Source organism: Oryctolagus cuniculus, chromosome 16 (genome assembly GCF_051225735.1).
Source record: "Oryctolagus cuniculus isolate XC-2025 breed Fujian yellow rabbit chromosome 16, ASM5122573v1, whole genome shotgun sequence".
NCBI lineage: Eukaryota > Metazoa > Chordata > Mammalia > Lagomorpha > Leporidae > Oryctolagus > Oryctolagus cuniculus.
Window position 1 is genome coordinate 1,938,577 of NC_142882.1, and position 17,230 is coordinate 1,955,806.

The 17,230-nt window shown below is 73.8% G+C and overlaps 1 protein-coding gene across 4 annotated transcripts; it reads right to left on the minus strand.

Annotated features, from left to right (window-relative positions):
* Positions 1 to 769: 769 nt before the first annotated feature.
* Positions 770 to 16,892, minus strand: SEMA6B (semaphorin 6B). 4 transcript variants are annotated; one of them, XM_070058666.2, is made up of 17 exons: positions 16,584 to 16,892; positions 7,715 to 7,864; positions 7,430 to 7,553; positions 6,486 to 6,546; positions 6,301 to 6,363; positions 5,815 to 5,916; positions 5,554 to 5,644; positions 5,317 to 5,436; positions 4,780 to 4,868; positions 4,172 to 4,389; positions 3,869 to 4,000; positions 3,600 to 3,749; positions 3,210 to 3,392; positions 2,795 to 2,941; positions 2,216 to 2,293; positions 2,061 to 2,119; positions 770 to 1,865 (listed from the first exon to the last, which is right to left on the minus strand). In XM_070058666.2, exons 2-17 carry the CDS (start codon positions 7,833 to 7,835, stop codon positions 907 to 909), a joined length of 2,697 nt encoding a protein of 898 aa, XP_069914767.2. In that variant the 5' UTR covers positions 7,836 to 7,864; positions 16,584 to 16,892; the 3' UTR covers positions 770 to 906. The 4 variants fall into 4 exon arrangements, with proteins under 4 accessions (XP_069914767.2, XP_069914770.2, XP_069914769.2 ...); XM_070058669.2 differs by having other exon boundaries at positions 16,668 to 16,791; XM_070058668.2 differs by lacking the exon at positions 16,584 to 16,892 and adding an exon at positions 8,279 to 8,410.
* Positions 16,893 to 17,230: the final 338 nt, after the last annotated feature.

The following is a 17,230-nucleotide window of genomic DNA, read 5'->3' on the forward strand; positions in this document are numbered from 1 at the left end:
AGAGCCGCACACAGTAGGGCCACACCGAGTCCCTGGACAAGACGCCCCCACCCAGGACACAGCAGGGGCAGACGCGGGTGGCCGGCGGTTGTAAACAGTTTTATTGATGGGGAGGGGGCCGGGGGAGGCAAACTGCGGGGAGGGGCGGGGCTCTGCTGGCCACGTGGCATGCATGGACAGCCAGAGGTCCACGGGGCTGGTCACAAGGGAACGGGTGGCTCGGGACACTCTGACCACCCCGGGGCCCGCCCGCCTCTGCCGCCCCCAGCCCCCAGGACGTCTCCCAGGCTCTCCCCGCGCCCCCTTCCCCTCTGTCGACTCGGCGGCGGCGGGGGGGCACTTAACAAACTCCCCGCGGCATCTTGGGGGGCCCCCACCCGGCCTCCTGGAAGCCCCAGTGTCGGCTCAGCCAACGCCCAGGCCGCTGGGGTCACCACACACTCCGCACACTCCAGCCAGGGCCACCCGCACAGGCACGCGCACACGGCCCCTCCCTGGCCCCCCCTGCACAGGCACACGGCATGCACACGCGCACACACACACACACACACGCGGGCGCCTGGGGCCGCGCTGGGGGCGGGGGAGCCGGAGGAGGGGGCTGGGGGTCTGCAGCGTGGCCCCCTCCTCCGCAGAGCCCCGGCCCCCGCCCCCACCCCGAGAACGGAGTTGTGCAATCGGTTAGAAAAAAACTGCGAAAGAAACCGAAGTGGATCCCAGGTCAACCTCCAATCCGTAGCAACCCCGCGCCCGCCGCCTGCCCCAAACCGTGTCAGCGCGGCCTGCGGGGGCGGGGCCCGGGGGGGGGCTCTGCTTGTGCTTCCGTGCGGCCGAGGGGCCCCCCCATCGCGGGCGCGCCGCCCCTGCAGCTCTGGTGCACCCCGAGTTGTGGCGCCGGGCCGCCCCCGCCTAGGGCACGGGGGGCGCAGTCCTGTCCGCCCCCCCGTAGGGGAGCAGGTGGCCCAAGTCCGTGCTCGGCCGGACGTGGCGGCCGCGGGGCCGGTCCCCGGGCCGCCCCTCGCCGCTGTTGAACGTGTGCGTGCGGCGCAGGGCGGCGGCCGGCGGCCCGTGCGCGCCCGGCCTCCGCAGGCTGCCCGTGGGCGGCGGGCTCCAGGGCCGCGCGAGGCCGTCGGCGGCCGAGGCTGGGTCCAAGGGGCCCGTGGGCGCTGACACCACCCGCCGGCGGTCCGGGCTGGCGTGCGGCGTGAGGGGGAAGTCGCCGTGGGACGCGCGGCCCGGCCGGGCGGGGCACAGGCGGCCGTCGGGGGCCGGCTCGCCGGGGGGCGCGGGGGGCTGCTCGGGCGCCCGGGCGGGGGCCAGCAGCAGGAGCGACGAGGACGCGGAGGCGGAGAGCAGGGCGTGGCCGTGGTCCCAGGCGCGGGCGCCGAGGGCGTGCGGGTGCGCGTGCGCGTGCGGGTGCGGCGTGGGCAGGCGCTTCTGGGGCAGCGGCGTCTGCTCGGGCGTGGGCAGCAGCCCCGAGTCCAGGTCGTGGGGGCCGCCCTGCAGCAGCGTGGCCTTGGCCCAGCCGTTCTGCATGAAGGGCGCCAGCAGGGCCTCGGGGGGCGCCCCGCCGCCTCCCACGCCGCCGCCGCCGCCGCCGCCGCCGCCGCCCCGGCCTCCGGGCCCCGCCGCCCTGCGCTCGCCCAGCCGGCTCACGCTCAGCACGGCCTCGCCGCCCCCGTGCGCCAGGATGGCCTCCTTGTCCTTGCGGCGCGCCAGCTCCCGCCGCTCGCGCAGGCCCACGAACCAGCCCACGCTGAAGCCCGACACCACGGCGCCCACCACGAAGGCCGCCACGGACGACGTCACCAGCAGGTTCACCGACACCAGCCCGGCGCGCTCCTCCGAGAGGCTGGCGCGCAGCAGTCCTGGCGGGAGGGCGGCGGGGTCAGGGCCCTGCGTGGCCCTCGGGCCCTTCCACAGCCTGCCCGTCTCCGCAGGGCCCGGATTCCGGGCTCTGTCCATCTGGGCCCCCGCCCCCACCCCAGGCAAGGGCGGCAGAGGCCCTGGACACCCCGTGGGAAGAGGACCAAGGGTCCCTGGGCCGCCCCTCCCCCACTCACCTGTGCAGTCCCCTAAGCCCGCTGTGCTGGCCCCGGACACATCCTGCTCAAAGGCGACCCTAAGGGGGTGGGGGCGGGGGGCAGGGTCAGCAGAAGCCCCCAGTGGCCGGGCGGGATGGCAGGCGGGTCAGGCACCCGCACCCCCACCCCAGTACCTGGTGCCAGGGCTCAGGAAGATGCAGGAGCCGTCCGGGGCCCAGCCGCAGTAGGGGTCCTGGCTGCCGATGCAGTTCCTAGGGCGGGAGAGGGGGTGGCCCTGAGCTACGGACATGGGCAGCCCAGGCGCCCTCCTCTTGCCGGGGTGCGGGCCATGTCCAGCACTCCCCATTTCACAGCTAAGAAAACTGAGGCCCGGGAAAGCGCTCGCCCAAGAAGGCTTTGCCCCCAGGGTCTGTGCCCTGGGTCTGGGGGCTTAGGGAGCCTGGTGACGACAGCGGCCAGCAGGGGGCGCTCAAGTCGAACCATTGTGAACCCAGGGACACAGCGCAGCCTGCGCTCCCCGCAGCAGCCACCAGAGGGCGCGTGTGAGCCAGGTCCGGTCCCTGTCTACACCGCCGCCTCCCCAGGTCAGAGCTCCAGTGTGACCCGGCCCGGGCCCCCTCTGCTCAGCCACACGGGCGTCCCTGCTGTTTCCGCGACCCCGGGACGGTGCAGCCCAGGGCCCCGGCTCGTGGCTCAGGGAGTCTCTCCTCGTGCGTCCCCCACCCCGCTGCTGGACTGTGGGGGGGGCTTACTTCATGCACCCCGAGTGCTGCTGGCACCGGGCCACGGGCACCCTGACCACGCAGCGGGGGAAGGCAGCGAGCAAGCCGCCCGAGGCCGCGTCCAGCTCCAGGCTAAGCAGCCGCTGCCCGCTCTCGCCAGCGTCAGCTCGTCCGCACCTGCAGGCAGGCAAGCCCGGGAGTGAGGCCCCGCCCCGGCATCCGGCCCCGCCCTCTCCCCAGCCTCAGGCCCCGCCCCACCCCTGGCCTCCAGCCACGCCCCATCTCAGGCTCCACCCCCATCCCCGCCCACAATCTCCCCGGCCTCTGGCCCCGCCTCCAGGCCCCCAGCCATGCCTCCAGGCCCGTCCCTGGCCTCTGACCCCGCCCCCGGCCTCCAGCACCGCCCCAGGTCTGTGGCCCCGCCCCGGCCCCGCCCCCGGCGCACCTGTCTGGCCGGTAGGTCTCAAACTCCTCCAGGAAGACGCTGGGTGCCGCAGGCCCGGCCGCGCTGGCGTTGGGCCGGACCAGGAACTTGAGGACGGTGCCGGCCTCGGAGCCCAGGAACACCACGGTCTGGTTGCCCCAGGGGCCGGCGCCCACGTCCACGGCCACGCGCGTCAGCTGGTGCCTGCGGGCCGGGGCGGAGACGTGAGGCCGGCAGGAGCGCGGCGGGCCGGGCCGGGCCCCCTCCCCCGGGTCCTCGCCGGGCACCCCCGGCCCTGTCGCGCTGTCCCCTCTCTGCCCCCGGGTCCTCGCCGGGCCCTCCCCCCCCCCCCGGTCCTGTCGCGCTGTCCCCTCTCTGCCCCCGCGCCCCGCCCCGCCCCGCGGCACGCACCGCATCAGGGTGCGCACGATCCAGGGCGCGCGGCCCAGCGAGGGCACGGCCTCGTCCATGAGCGGGTGGGTCTTGACGAAGCTCAGGATCTCGTCGGGCAGCGCGCTGGACGCGTTGTACAGGGAGCCGGGCGCCGCGCAGCACCCGGGCCTGCGGGCGAGGGCGGGTCAGGCACCTCGGGGGCTCGGGGCTCCAGCCGCCCAGTGGGCGCAGCGGGCCCGCCCTCGCCGGCTGCGCCGCCCCCGACGTGCCCCCGCGGCGGCTCTCACCGGGGCCGCGGCACCTGGTCCTCGGGCACCGGCGTCCAGATGGACTCGGGCGACTTCTGCTCGCGGAAGCGGCCCTCGAACACGGCGGCCACCTGCGTCATGTCGAAGGCGCAGACGGCCGAGCCGGGGATGCTGGGGGCGGGTGGGCGCTGGGTGAGCCGCACACGGGGGCGGGGCGGGGCCCCGGCCGCAGGAGGCGCCCGTGCAGCCCCCTCCCCCTCCTCACGCCCCGGCGACCCCTGGGTGCCTGCAGCCCCAACTCCAGGCCCAGGCCGGCCCAGGTCTGGCCGGCCGGCGGCTGACCTGTTGGTGGGCGTGGAGAAGACGGCGAGGACCACGGGCCGGCCGCCCAGGCTGACCACGCCCGTGACGGCCTGCAGCACGTTGAAGTAGAAGTGCGAGTCGCCGGGCACGGAGCAGTTGAGCCGCGCCTTCAGGAAGGACGTCCACTGCTTCTCCAGCACGCGGGGCGAGCCCCCCACGTCGTTCTTGCACACGCGGGCCACGCGGGCCACCACCACCTGCGCCGGACGCCGGACGCCGCCTCAGCCCCGCCCAGGCCCCGCCCACGGGATCCCTCCGCGTCCATGGGGGGTTGGGGTTCTAGGGGTCGCTTCTGCCCGGACAGGGAAACTGAGGCACGGGGCACGGAGTGGGCGAGCCGAGGTGGCTGGGGACGAAGCGGCCGTCTGCACGGTCACTGAGGGCTGGGGGGGTGGACGGGTGGACGTGGAGGTGGGGGACAGATGGGTGGACAGTGCCTGGGGGGACAGCTGAGGACCCGCGGTCCCGGGAGACCTGCCCCCACCTGAGGGCCTGGGGCTGCCTGCAGGAGGCAGCCCTCTCCCCTCCCCCCCCTCCCCTCCCCCTCCCCTCCCCGCTGCGGGGGCTGCCGGGCCCCGGGCGCCCACCTTCTCCAGGTAGTTGAATTCCATGGCGATCTCCCGGAAGAAGAAGTACACGTGGCTGCCCCACTCCACCGCGTGCACGAAGTAGGGCTCTGCGGAGGCCAGGGTCAAGGGTCAGGGGTCAGCGGCCGTCCCAGCAGAGGGCAGTGATCTCGGGCTTGCTCTTCCGGTGGGGGAGGGGCAGACATGGCTGCCTCTGCATCCACCCACCGTCCCCCTGTCCACCTGTCCGTCCACCTGTCCATCTGTCCACCTGTCCACCCACCCGTCCACCTGTCCATCTGTCCACCTGTCCACCCACCCGTCCACTTGTCCATCTGTCCACCCACCGTCCACCCGTCCACCTCTCCGTCCACCTGTCCATCCGCCCGTCCACCCACCCCTCTGTCCGTCCACCAGCACCCAGTCTCTGTGCCCGACGGCCCGAGTGTCCGAGCTGAGCCCCTGCCCGGCGCCCCTCCCCCAGCAGCCCCGTCCCGGTGCACCCCAGGAGGCCGGAAGCCGCCCGGCCCGGGACTCGGCCGCTGCCGCCGGCCTCACCCTTGAACCACTTGGAGTCGTGCTTCACGGTGCGCAGCGTGGGCCGGTCCCCCAGGCTGCGGTAGATGACGGCGTCGATGGCCAGGAAGTCGGTGACGGTGGCCGTGAACAGCATCCTGTCTGGAGGGGCGGCGGGAGCCAGGTCAGACGGCAGCGGCTCGGCCGGGGCCGCGCGTCCGCCCGCGTCACGGCTGGACCTGTGCCCCCCCCCCGGGGCCCAGGGCGGGCGGTGCTCACCGGAGAACAGGGCCACGTTGGCGTGCTTCGGGTCGTAGGGGCAGCGGGCCATGCCGCTGATGTTGTCCCCGATGGGCTGCAGTGTGTCCATCTGCAGGGACGGGGCGGCCTGAGGACAGAGCTCCTGACCAGCCCTGTGCCGCCCGCCCCTCTCGCCCTCGGGAGCAGGGACAGGACGCCATCCGGGAAGCCTTCCTGGAGGCGGCGGCCGGGGGAAGGCAGGTGCGCCACGGCCTGCAGGGGGGCCCGGGCGGGACTCACGCTGTAGTTGGCGCACACGGGGTTGAAGGCGTTGGAGCCGCACACGAAGAGGGTGGACGGGTCCCGGAGCAGCAACACCTTGACGAAGTTGCGACACTCGCCCTGGGGGTGGGCGTGGTCAGAGGGTGGGCGGGGCCAGGGCAGATCTGGGGCGTGGCCACGGCAGGGCCTGAACGGAGGTCGCTGTGACCAATGGAGAGGCCAAGACTGGGAGAGCGGGGGTGGAGCTATAGGCAAGGCTGGGGTTGTGGGCGTGGCCATGTCTAGGGACCACCTGAGGGCGTGGCCAGGCTCCAGGCATAACCATGGCAACACCAAGGTCCTAACTGGGATGATGGCAGAAGGGGCGGGATGGCCCTGGGCGTGGCCAGGGTGGCTGTGGGGGGACAAGGGCGTGGCAGCTGGGTGGGACGTGACTCATCAGATCAGGGGCGTGGTCAAGGGCGTGGCCGGGGCCGGATGTGGGCGTGGCCAGGGCACTCTCACCTCCTGTTTCCCTTTCATGCGACACACGTCAATGTCGCCGGGGTTGGAGCGCCAGGTCAGCTTCTGCGGCCAGACAGGGCTGGTGAGGCCAGGGGGTCCCCAACAGCCCCAGGGACCCTCCGGAGGGGCCACCCGAGGGGAGGCCCGGGTGGTGCCCTCCGCTCCGGCCTGCGCCCCATCCTCACCCGCTGGTACCGCAGCTCCGTGGCCGTGGGAGGCTCCAGCTCCACCCGGTAGAGGTGGTCCCTGGAGGGAGGGGCGTGGAGAGTGGACACTGGGGACCTCCTCTTCCCGGCCACACCCCTGTGGGTCCTAGTCACCCCACACCCCTGTGGGTGGCCCCCTATGCTCCATGACCGCACATTGGGTCCCCACTCCCACCCTGGCTCCCAGGCTGTCCTCCCCGCGACAGCCACCAGAGGGCGGCAGTGAGCACCAGCGCCCCCACTAACCCCACACAGGCTGTCCTCCCCGTGACAGCCACCAGAGGGTGGCAGTGAGCACCAGCGCCCCCAGGGCTCCAGGCCGTCCTCCCCACGGCAGCCACCAGAGGGCATCAGTGAGCACCAGCGCCCCCACTGCCCCCAGGGCTCCAGGCTGTCCTCCCCGCGGCAGCCACCAGAGGGCGGCAGAGAGCACCAGCGCCCCCACTGCCCCCAGGGCTCCAGGCCGTCCTCCCCGCGGCAGCCACCAGAGGGCGGCAGAGAGCACCAGCGCCCCCACTGCCCCCAGGGCTCCAGGCCGTCCTCCCCGCGACAGCCACCAGAGGGCGGCAGTGAGCACCAGCGCCCCCACTAACCCCAGGGCTCCAGGCCGTCCTCCCCGCGGCAGCCACCAGAGGGCGGCAGTGAGCACCAGCGCCCCCACTGCCCCTCGGCTCCCACCCCTCCTGGGGTCTCAGTTCTCTCCGCCGCCCTGCACCACCCGGCCGCCCCTCCCTGACCTCTCCGCGGCGCTGCAGCCACACGCTCCTGCTCGCCCTCCAGGTCCCAAATGTCACCCCCATCCTCTCTCGCACGGCCGCCCCTCTGCCGCGCCGCTCCCACCCAGGCGCAGGCCCGGCACCGGCCCTGGGCGCCTCATCTCGCAGGTGCACCAGGTGTGCGGCCTCGGCCCGCCGCCCCCGTACCTGTCCCCGATGAACAGTGTCCTGTTGACCCTCAGCACGCGCTGGATGTTAAGGTCTCCGGCGTCCTCCGCAGGGGTCAGCCGGCCAGGCCCACCGCCCACGAACACGGGATAGTGGCTCAGATCTGGGGAGGGGAGCGGGTTGCATGAGCCAGCCAAGGCCAGGGCTGGGGGCAGAAGGACCGAAGACCCCTGCCTTCTAGGAGTGGCTCCCAGCCTGCCGCCTGGGGATCCAGACCGGACCCCCGACCCCCGACCCGTTCCCCACCCCCCACCCCAGACTCACACTCCCTGGGGGCCACGCTGAGCGGCGGCGGCTCCTCTGGGAAGAGGCTGTGGGCGCCCCCTAGTAGCAGCAGCAGGAGCAGCAGGACCGGGCGGGAAGGGGACGCTCGCGGGGTCCGCATGGCGAGGGCCAGGTGGCGGCAGGCGACACCTGTGGGCGAGGGGCGGTGAGCGCGTGGGCTGCAGTACCTGACCTCGCCTGCAGGGGGCGCGTGGAGCCCCGCGCTCCAATTCCCGCATCTGACCACAAAACCCTACCAGGGCGGGGTGGGTGTCCGGGTCCCCCAGGGCCTGCGCCGCGGGCGGCCGCCTTGGCTTCCCCGCCCTGGCCGGCAGCTGGGCTGCCCTTGGCCAACAACAGGAAGCCGTGCCGGGCCGCCGGGGCTGCCCCTCCGTGACCCTGAACCTCCAGGATCTGTGACTCAGCGGCCGCCGGGATCCCACGTGCGCGCGGGCGCGGCCCCGCTTCCTGCAGGGCTGCCTTGTGCGGCGCCGGCCCTGGCCCCCGCGGACCCCCGCAGCCCCCCACCGCCGCCAGCCCCGCCTGCCCCCTGCCCGTGGTCACCTGCCCGGGGTCACCTGCCCGGGGTCGCCTGCCCCGGCCTCCTTCGCACACGACAGGTTCACCAGCTCGGCCGAGCTGGGCGGCCCTCACCGCCACCCTTCCAGAACCTTCTCCGCTGCCCAAACCGCAGCTCGGACTCCAGGAAGCGCCCCCCCCACTTCCTTTCTCTGGGGGCTCAGGGGCCCCCCAGGCTGGATCCTGCCGGCCGCGTCCTCCCCCTGCCCCTGGCGGCCTCAGGGCTCCTCCGCGCCGCTGTCAGCATGGCCTTCCACTTCCCTTTTTTGAAAAAAAATTATTCATTTGCAAGTCAGTTACACAGGGAGGGAGGAGAGAGAGAGAGAGAGAGAGAGAGAGAGAGAGAGAGAGAGAGAGAGAGAGAGAGGAGGTCTTCCATCTGCTGGGTCACTCCCCAGATGCCAGATGGCCGCAATGGCCAGAGCTGGGCCTATCCAAAGCCAGGAGCTCCATCCGGGTCTCCCACGCAGGTGCAGGGGCCCAGCACTCGGGCCATCGTCCACTGCTCTCCCAGGCCACAGCAGGGAGCTGGGTGGGAAGTGGAGCAGCCGGGACTCGAACCGGCGCCCAGGCAGAGGCTTCACCCGCTGTGCCCCCGCGCCGGCCCCTCCCTTGCCTTTTCCCTCCTACCCCAGCGCGAGGGCCACGATCCGCAAGCCCACGCGTCCCTTCCGTGGGCTCCGGGGACCGCGGGGCTCCCAGCAGGGAATGGCTAAGGTCCACTTTTCTTCCCCCGAGTGGCGCCCCCTGGAGGCGGCAGCGCTGGGGCCCGCGAGGTCCCGGCTTCACGGTGAGGAGGCGCCACCCCGGCGCGCCCCAGCCCCGCTCCCGCCCTCCCCCCACCCTCACCGGCGCTGCTATTTGCTGTCGCCGATGGGCTGTGGGGCGGCCCTTGGTCCCCCCCCGTCCGACCCATGACAGAGCCCGGAGGGCGAGGCCCCAGCCCCCACCACGCACAGGCCCTGGGCCCCTGTCCGGGCCTCGGTTTTGGCATCTGTGAGATGGGTGTGCCATCAATACACGGGGACCTGGGGACTGGATTTGGGGGGCCCCGCCCCGCCCCTGGATCCGGCTCCCGTGTGCCCGCTGCGGCCGCGAGACCCCAGCCTGCGTCTCCCACCAGAACCCCCCCCGGGGTTCCCTCCCGCCCATCCAGCGCTCTCGGTCACCGGCGCCTGGCGTCCCAGCTGGCTGCCCTTCTAGAACATTCCCGCTGTTTCCAGAACACGGATCTCGCCTCTGCCCTCCCGGCTCTGAGCCGGTCTCGCCCCCGCCAGGCGCGGTGGACACCGGGGGCGCCCCCGGCCCCGCCCACTCCGCGTCCAGGACCTCGGGTGTCCCCAGCGCCCAGCCGCGGGCCGGAGTGGCCTTTGCCCCTTTTAGGTTCATTTTTCAGGGTCTCGGGGCGCAGAACGCAAGGCCCCTCCCGCGGCCAGGGCGGCGCCCGGCTGAACCCTGGAAGCGGCGTGGGGGCAGCCTGACCTCGCCAGGCCTCGGACCTCCCCCTCCCCCCTCCCCCCTGCTTCTGCGCGCGAAGCTGAGGGCGCCCGCCTGCCCCGCGGCGGCCCCACCACCTGCTGCCGAGTCAGGTGGCCGGGGCGGGCACCCCAGCCCCACGTGTCTGCCGGCGGTGGGGGCTCCCGCTGGTGGCCCAACGCCGAAGACACCGGCGGGGACGCCCGCAGTTCACATCGGAGGGCCTGGGTTCAAGTCCCGGCTCAGGCGCCTGGCGCCAAGCTCCCTGCGCATGCGCACCCTGGGAGGCCTGTGCACCTGCGCGCACGTGGGAGCCGCGGGTGGAGCGCCGGGCTCCCGGCCTTGGCCCGGCCCAGCCCTGGCCATTGCGGGCGGTCAGGAAGTGAGCCCGAGGCCTGCAGCTGTGTGCCCACCCCATTGCACAGATGTGGGAGCTGCAGGTCCCCAGGGCTGCCCCCCCCCGCCTCCCCTCGCCCTCGCCCGGGACCCCGCCCCGCCCCCTCTCCTCCCTCCGGGCCCACAGCTGGCCTGGGCCTCTTGTTCTGCACCCACCTCGGGGGCCCCCAGCCCTGCCCCCCGTGCCACTCCAGCCTGGGGGTCTCCACGGGGTTTCCCCCTCCCTCCTAGAACACGCGGGCCCCACGTGTCTCGGCTCGGCCGCCCCGGGACGCACAGGGCTTCTGTCTGCATTTCAGGATCAACTCGTCCGCTCTAAAACCAACAAGAAAGAAGGCGCCGACCCCGGGGGGATTTCCACCGCGTGGCGCTGAACCCAGGATCAACTCCGGGAGAAGCCCGGCTCCCGCGGGCTCGGCCTGTGCACGGACCCGCTGGCCGCACCTCGCTGCCCAGGGACTGCCCGGGGGCGCCCACCTGGGCCCCTGGCGCCCTCCTCTCCCCTCCCTGGCCGCTGTCGTGTCCAGCCACCAGAGGGCGCCAGCGAGCACCCGAGCCAGTGCGCCCCGTCCTCCCCTGGGCCCGCAAGGCCCTGCCCGCCCCACCCCTCCTCCCGCTCTCCCCACCTCTGCAGACCACAGCCCTGCGCCCAGTGCCCTCCGTCCGCCCCCACCCCTCTCTGAGAGCCCGGTCCGGTCTGCTCCTGGCAGCTTCTGCGCTCTGAGCGCCGCCGTCGCAGCACCAGCGGCAGTGCCCCTGGGGGGCCGTGGGGAGCGGGGGTCCCGCACCCCCTGTCCCGCCCCGGGGAAGCAGGGCAGCGGCTGAGCCAGCTCCGCACAGCGCCGGCCCCTCGGTCTCCTTCTCTCACTAAAATCACCACCTCAGGGTGCGGCACAGCGGGCGAAGCCGCCGCCTGCAGCACCCGCATCCCATGTGGACGCCGGTTCGAGTCCCGGCTCCTCCACTTCCGGTCCAGCTCTCTGCTGTGGCCTGGGAGAGCAGTGGACGATGGCCCAGGTCCTCGGGCCCCTGCACCTGCGTGGGGGACCCGGATGGAGCTCCTGACTCCTGGCTTCGGATCGGCGCAGCTCTGGCCGTTGTGGCCAAATAGGGAGTGACCCAGCGGATGGGAGACCTCTCTCTCTCTCTCTCTCTCTCTCTCCCTCTCTCTCTGGGGCTTGGGGGCTGGATCCTGGCCCCTCCCCTCTCATCACCACCACTTCCGCCCCCTCTCAGCTCAGACCCTGACACTGCCCGACGCCTGCCGTGGCTCCCAAGTACCCCGGAATGACCAGGGCCCCTCCCAGCCTCGCGCCCCCCCACGGCCACTTCCCAGGCTCACCCGGGAAGCCCCTGCGGGGACGTCCCCACCTCCAGGAAGCCCTCTGTGACTGCCTCCAATTTTCCTGTCCCCATTCCCTGCGACATCGGATGCTATTCGTACACTCGGACCATGAGCAATTATTGAGCGCCGACTGTATGCCAAACACCGTTCCAGGCCTGGGACGGCCGGGGGTGGGGGTCAGGGAGGGGCACACAGCGGGGACCGAGCCCATCACCAAGCCCGGTCCTCGCGTCCCGGGGGGGGGGCAGCAGGTGCACGTGGTACCTTCTGACGACGGCGACGTGGACGGGGAGGGGGCCGCTGGGGGCAGGCCTGGGAGAGGGTTTCCAAGGGGCGGCCGCAGGGGCAGAGCCGGGGGCCGGCACCACGGGGGGCTGGCGGCTGGGAGAGGCGGGGGCGCCACAGACAGGACCCCGGCGGCCCCCACAGACGAGCAGCGGACACGCGTGGCCCTGCCGTGTGCTGCCCGGCGCCAGCTCGCCCTCCCGGGGCCTCTCGGTCCTCATCGCGGGGCTGCGGCCAGCGGCGGGGGGAGGGGCTGCCGTCTCCAGTTCCACGGGAGGGGCTCCGGAGCCCCCAGGCCCGGCGCTGGGGCGCTGGCGCCGTCCGGGGGGGCGGGATCGGGTAACCACTGCCGCCCAGGTCCGGTTACCGCCGGCTCCGGCTCCAGCTGCCGCCGGCCGGCCGGGCTCGCGGCTGTCTAGGAATCGGCGGGAGCCCCCGGGCGAGCGCCAGGGCCCCGGGTTTGGAGGAGCCCCTACCTGCTCTCCTCGCATCCCCGGACCCCCACCCCCCCGAGCCTTCTGACCCCGGGCCTCAGTTTCCCCAACAGGAAGGGATCAGGAGCATCCCTGCGGGTCGGGGGCAGCGCACAGTAGGCGCTGGCCGCGTGGCCGTGCGGGGAGAGTCCCGCCTGGGGTCCACTCAGACCCCAGGGTGCTTCAAAGGTGGGGGGGCTCCGGGCCCCCAGGAGGCGGGCACGCGGAATGGGGGGGAGGGCTCGGCATTTACTCCCAGGGGCGATGGGGGGCTCGCTCTCCAGGGGGCGCTGTGGGAATCCAGCCCGGGGCACCTTGGGGTTACCGGGCAGGGGGCCCCGGCCGGCCCCCCCATCGGACTCAGCTTGGAGGAAGCGCAGAGGAATGGGGTCAGCGCCCCGGGCTCAGCTCTGGGGGACAGGGAGGGGGGAGGCCGAGCTGGGGCCTCCATCCGGGGCAGCCCCCTGCCCCCGCTGCCCTCTGCAGAGACCCCCGAGTGAGACAGGACCAGCTCGCGCGGCCGGAGCGGGTCCCCCCCCCCCGCAGGTGCCGGGTGGGGCGGCGGCCAAGGGCTGCTGCGAACGGAAGACCGGGCCCACGGACTTGAAGAAGACAAAGGCGGGAAACGGGTCCCCGAGGGGACGGCCCGGGGACAGAGTGGCCCGCAAGTCCCGGTGACTCAGGGCTCAGGAACGGCGCAGACGTGGGGGATGGGGCGCGGGGTCCGGGGCGGCAGCAGGCAGGGCCCCCCTGGGGTGCCGGGTGGGGGGCGGGGGGCGGGGGGGCTGCTTCTCACCCCCCCTCTCCCCCGCGGCGCCGTCCCGCCCAGGCCAACACGGCGGGCATTGGGCCTCCGGGTGGGGGAGGCCATCTTATGGGGGCAGCAGCCGCGGCTCAGGGTGGGCAAAGTGGGGGCGGGGACGCCAAGGTTGCACAGCCAGGATTTGAACCCAGGTCGTGTCGTGCGCCTTTAACCGCAGCTCCAGCCGGCCAGAAGGGGGCGCTCCACCCTTCCTCGCCTGTCTGGGGAGGTCCACGGCCTGCCCCGGAGGCGCCCACCCCTGGCCCCAGCACTGTCCACCTGGACCTGCCCAGTTGCCTCGCAGCCTGTCTTCCCCAGGCCGTCCACCAGAGGGCGGCGGTGAGCCTCTGAGTCCTCGGGGCTCCCCCCTCCCTGGGGGTCCAAGCCGAGTCCCGGCCCCTCCCCTCCCTCTGCCCCAGCCCCTCCCCTCCCTCTGCCCCAGCCCCTCCCCTCCCTCTGCCCCGGCCACACCGCCCTCGCTCCTCCTCCCACAAGCCAGGCGAGCTCCTGCCCCAGGGCCTTTGCACGGCTGGGCGCTGCCAGCAAGGCCGCGTTTCAGATCTCGCAGTGACCTCCCCCTTCTCCCCTCCCAGGCCACAGCTCCGATGTTACCTCCTCGGGGACACCGGCCCTGGCACCCACCCTCCAGCAGCTCCGCCCTTAGCCACTCCCCCATGGGCTGGCCACTGATGGCACAGAATGGACCCCCTGCCGGGTCCCTGCACCTGGCCCGCAGTAGGCGCTCATCAAACACCCGTCCGCTCAGCCCACGGCAGCCTCTGAGAGCGGTGCCGGCCTGGCTCTGGAAGGGGTGGGTGGGCTCAGACGTGGTAAGGAGGTAAGGTAAGGTAAGGGAGGGCCTGGGCCCCCAGCTCGGGGAAGTAGCCGATTCTGCGAGTTTCAGTCCCCTGGTGCACTCCTATTCACCCATCACAGCCCCGGCTGCGGTGCCCTTTCTCGTGCATCTTCCCTAGCCCACGGGCGGAGCTCGGCTTGCCCCCAGCCTTGGCTCCGTGCAGCACATGCCGGAGCCTGGAAGCCTGCTGAGGGCCAGCGAGACGCCGGAACTGGAATCCCAGGGCCATTCTGCGGTGCAGGACACGGCTCGCAGGGGCTTCTGGGAGGACTGGTGGGCAGCCCATCTCCCTGAGGTTCCTCCCGAGAGCTGTTGGCCAGGCCCAGGTGCACCCTGGGAAACGTAGTCCTCACTGCCCCCGGCCAGCTTAGGAGCCGGGGTGTTAGGGGCGGCCGCTCCGGGAGGCTCAGCGGCCGGGCTCGGGGTTCGGGGTTCGGGGCGGCGGGGGGGGTGTCCTGCCTGCGCCGAGCCACAGTCAGGCAGGGGCGCGCTCCGGGACCCGGCCCGCAGCCTCGACCCAGCACAGCACTCGCACCCAGGAGCCGTCCCGAAAGGCCACTGCCCCTGGACATGGAGAAGCAAGCGAGCGGGAGTCCAGGGCTGAGTCCCGTCCTTGCCTGCCTCCCAGGCCGGGCAGCTCACTACCCACCTGGCTTCCCGGAGCTGCCTCCCGGGGCTCCCCGGGGTCTGGGGCTGGGGATCCCTGCCCCCCGCCCCCAGCTCGCCCACCACTAGGAAAGCCTGCACCAAATCCACTTCCCCCTGCAAGCCCAGGGCCGGCCTCGCCTCCTCCGGGCAGCCCTCCCTGCTCTCACCTGTCCTGTGCCACTGGCCCAGGAGCTGCTCCTCCCTCGCGCGGCCCCGCAGAGCACCGGGCACCCGGGACGCGGCCACACCCCAGGGTCAGTTCAGGACACCCTCCTGCCTGGGAGGCGGCGGTGCCGGCACAGACCTCAGTCCCGGGGGGACCCGGCTCACCTGTCCCGCCCGCTGACGTCATGGTCACCTTTCCAAGGGCAACTTCACTTCCAGCTGCAGGCCAGGCTCCGGGGAGCCCTGGGTGGCCGCGGGGGATGCCCAGCGCTGCCCCCGATGGCCACCATGCTCTCTGCCCACCGGGCGGCGGGGGGACGGAGGCCACGGCGGGACCTCATCTCAGAGCAGGGAGCAGAGGGGACGCTGTGGACCCCGAGTCCCCAGTCCAGTCTCTCCCGGGGAGACTGTGCCTGGGGAGGGCCGGGCACCCGCCCAGAGCCACGCAGCCAGGCTCAGAGGGCCGGCCTGGCTCCTCGCGCCGCCCTGCTGGCCGCCTGGCCTCGGTTTCCCCGGATGCTCTTGGGAACGGTGGCCAGGCCAGAGCCCGGGGCCCCAGAGGGCCAGGCAGTCACCTGCAGGGGGTCCCGCCCGCTCCCTGCACCCCCAGCCGTCGCCCGACACCCGGCAACCCCCTGAGACAGAGTTGGAAGCCCCCGGCCGTCCGGAAAAAGAAACCGGGGACGGGGCTGGGGGAGACGCCGGGGCGGGGAGGGACCCCGTGAGAAGCTGCAGGGACCCAGAAAGACTTAAAACCCGCAGTTCTGCAAATGGGGCGGGGGTCAGGTCCGGCCCCCGCCCTTGGCGCACGCTCGCTGCTTTCCCTTTAAATCCAAATCCGAAGGCTCAGCCCGAGCCCGCTCCGGACCCCAGGTCCTCCAGGGGCTGAGGGTCACCAAGGACTCCAGCCAGGGCCTCTCCCAGCCCCGGCGAGTGGGGTTCGCAGGGCAGCGCCCCCTCTGGGAGGGGCCCCCAACTCCCAGGGTCCCCGGGGGCGGAGTGCAGGCCGGGGGGACCAATCAGCGCCGGCGGGAGGGGGCCACCCTGGCGCACCCCCACCCGGCGCGCTGGGAGACAGGCGTTTTCTTTGTCCCTTTGTCAACACTTGGGGGGCCCGAACCCCAGGCCCCCACTGCAGCGGGGTTGGGGGGATCCCGACTGGCCGGCCCTGTCCCCCCCATCGCGGGGCCCCTCCCGGGAGGCCCAGCGCCGACTGGTTCATTTCTGGGCCGCGCGCGCGCGCGCGCAGGAGGCTGGAGGGGGCTCCGGGCGCCCAAGGTGCAGCGCTGGACCTCGGTGTGGGGCGGCGGGGCCTGCGGGTGCGGGGACCACCGCCCCAGGCCCGGCTCGCTGCCGACTCGGCTCCCTGGACCCCGCCCCCCAACGCCGCCCCCACCCCCAGCCAACAGGCCTCCGGCTCGCCCCGAACCCCAACCTGGGCCCGAATCCAGCTCCCCAGCGGCGCAGCCGCCCTCATCACCGCCTCCTACGGCCCCCCCCCCGACAAAAACCTCCCCCTCCCCCGCTGCGGTGCCACCCCGCGCCTGTGACGGCGGCACATGCAGGCCCCCCGCTCGGCGCCCGCGGCCAAACCCAGCCCCCGGCCAGCGCTGCCGCCGGACCCCCGCACCATCCCCCCCATCCAGACCCCTCCCCCGTTGCGTGGCTGAGCGATCCTCGCGTCCCCGCGCCCCGCAAACCCCGTCGCCGCCACACAGCCACCGTCCTCCCGTGGCAGGGCCTGGAGCCCCCCTCGGAGCGCGCGCCCCGGCCGTCCCAGCCCCCCGACCCCCGCCGCCCAGCGCCTCCCCCAGCCCCCTCCCCGGGCGCCCCGGGGCGCTTACCTCGGAGCCGCGGCGGCCGCGAGTGCGCGGGAGGGCGGCGCGAGGGCGGCGGGCGCGGGCGGGGGGGGGGGTCCGTGCGCGCACCTGTCCCGGCCGGGGCCCGCTCAGCCGGGCATCCCGGGCTGCGGAGGGGGCTGGGGGCGCGCTCTCCCCGCCCCGGGTCCCGCGGCGCTGCGCTGGGGGAGGGGGCTCAGCCCCGGCCCCCCGCGCGCTGGCGTCGGCTCCGGGGGGGGCGCTGCGCGGCGGCCGGACCGGGGGCGCGCCGCGGCCGCATCTCCTTCGCCCGCCGCGGCCGCCGCTGCGACTCGCGGCTCCGCCACCTCCGCCCCCCCCACCTCCCCGACTACCCCCCCACCCCCAGAAGCCGGGCCGGGAGCCGCGCAAAACCCGGCCCGGAGCGGCGGAGCGGAGAGCCGAGCCGAGCGGGTGGCGCTCGGCGTGGGGGTGGGGGCGATCGGCGGGGTCACTGCTCCGCGGGGCCGCCCCAACTTCCGGCCGGTGCCCTCTGTGCCATCAGAGGGGGGCGACGAGGGGGCGCGCGCCCTGGCTCCCTCCTGCCCCCTCCTTATTCCATCCGCAGGCACCACGTTTGATAACGCGGGGAAACTGAGGCCTGGGGCCGCGTCTTGTCCAAGGTCACCCAGAGA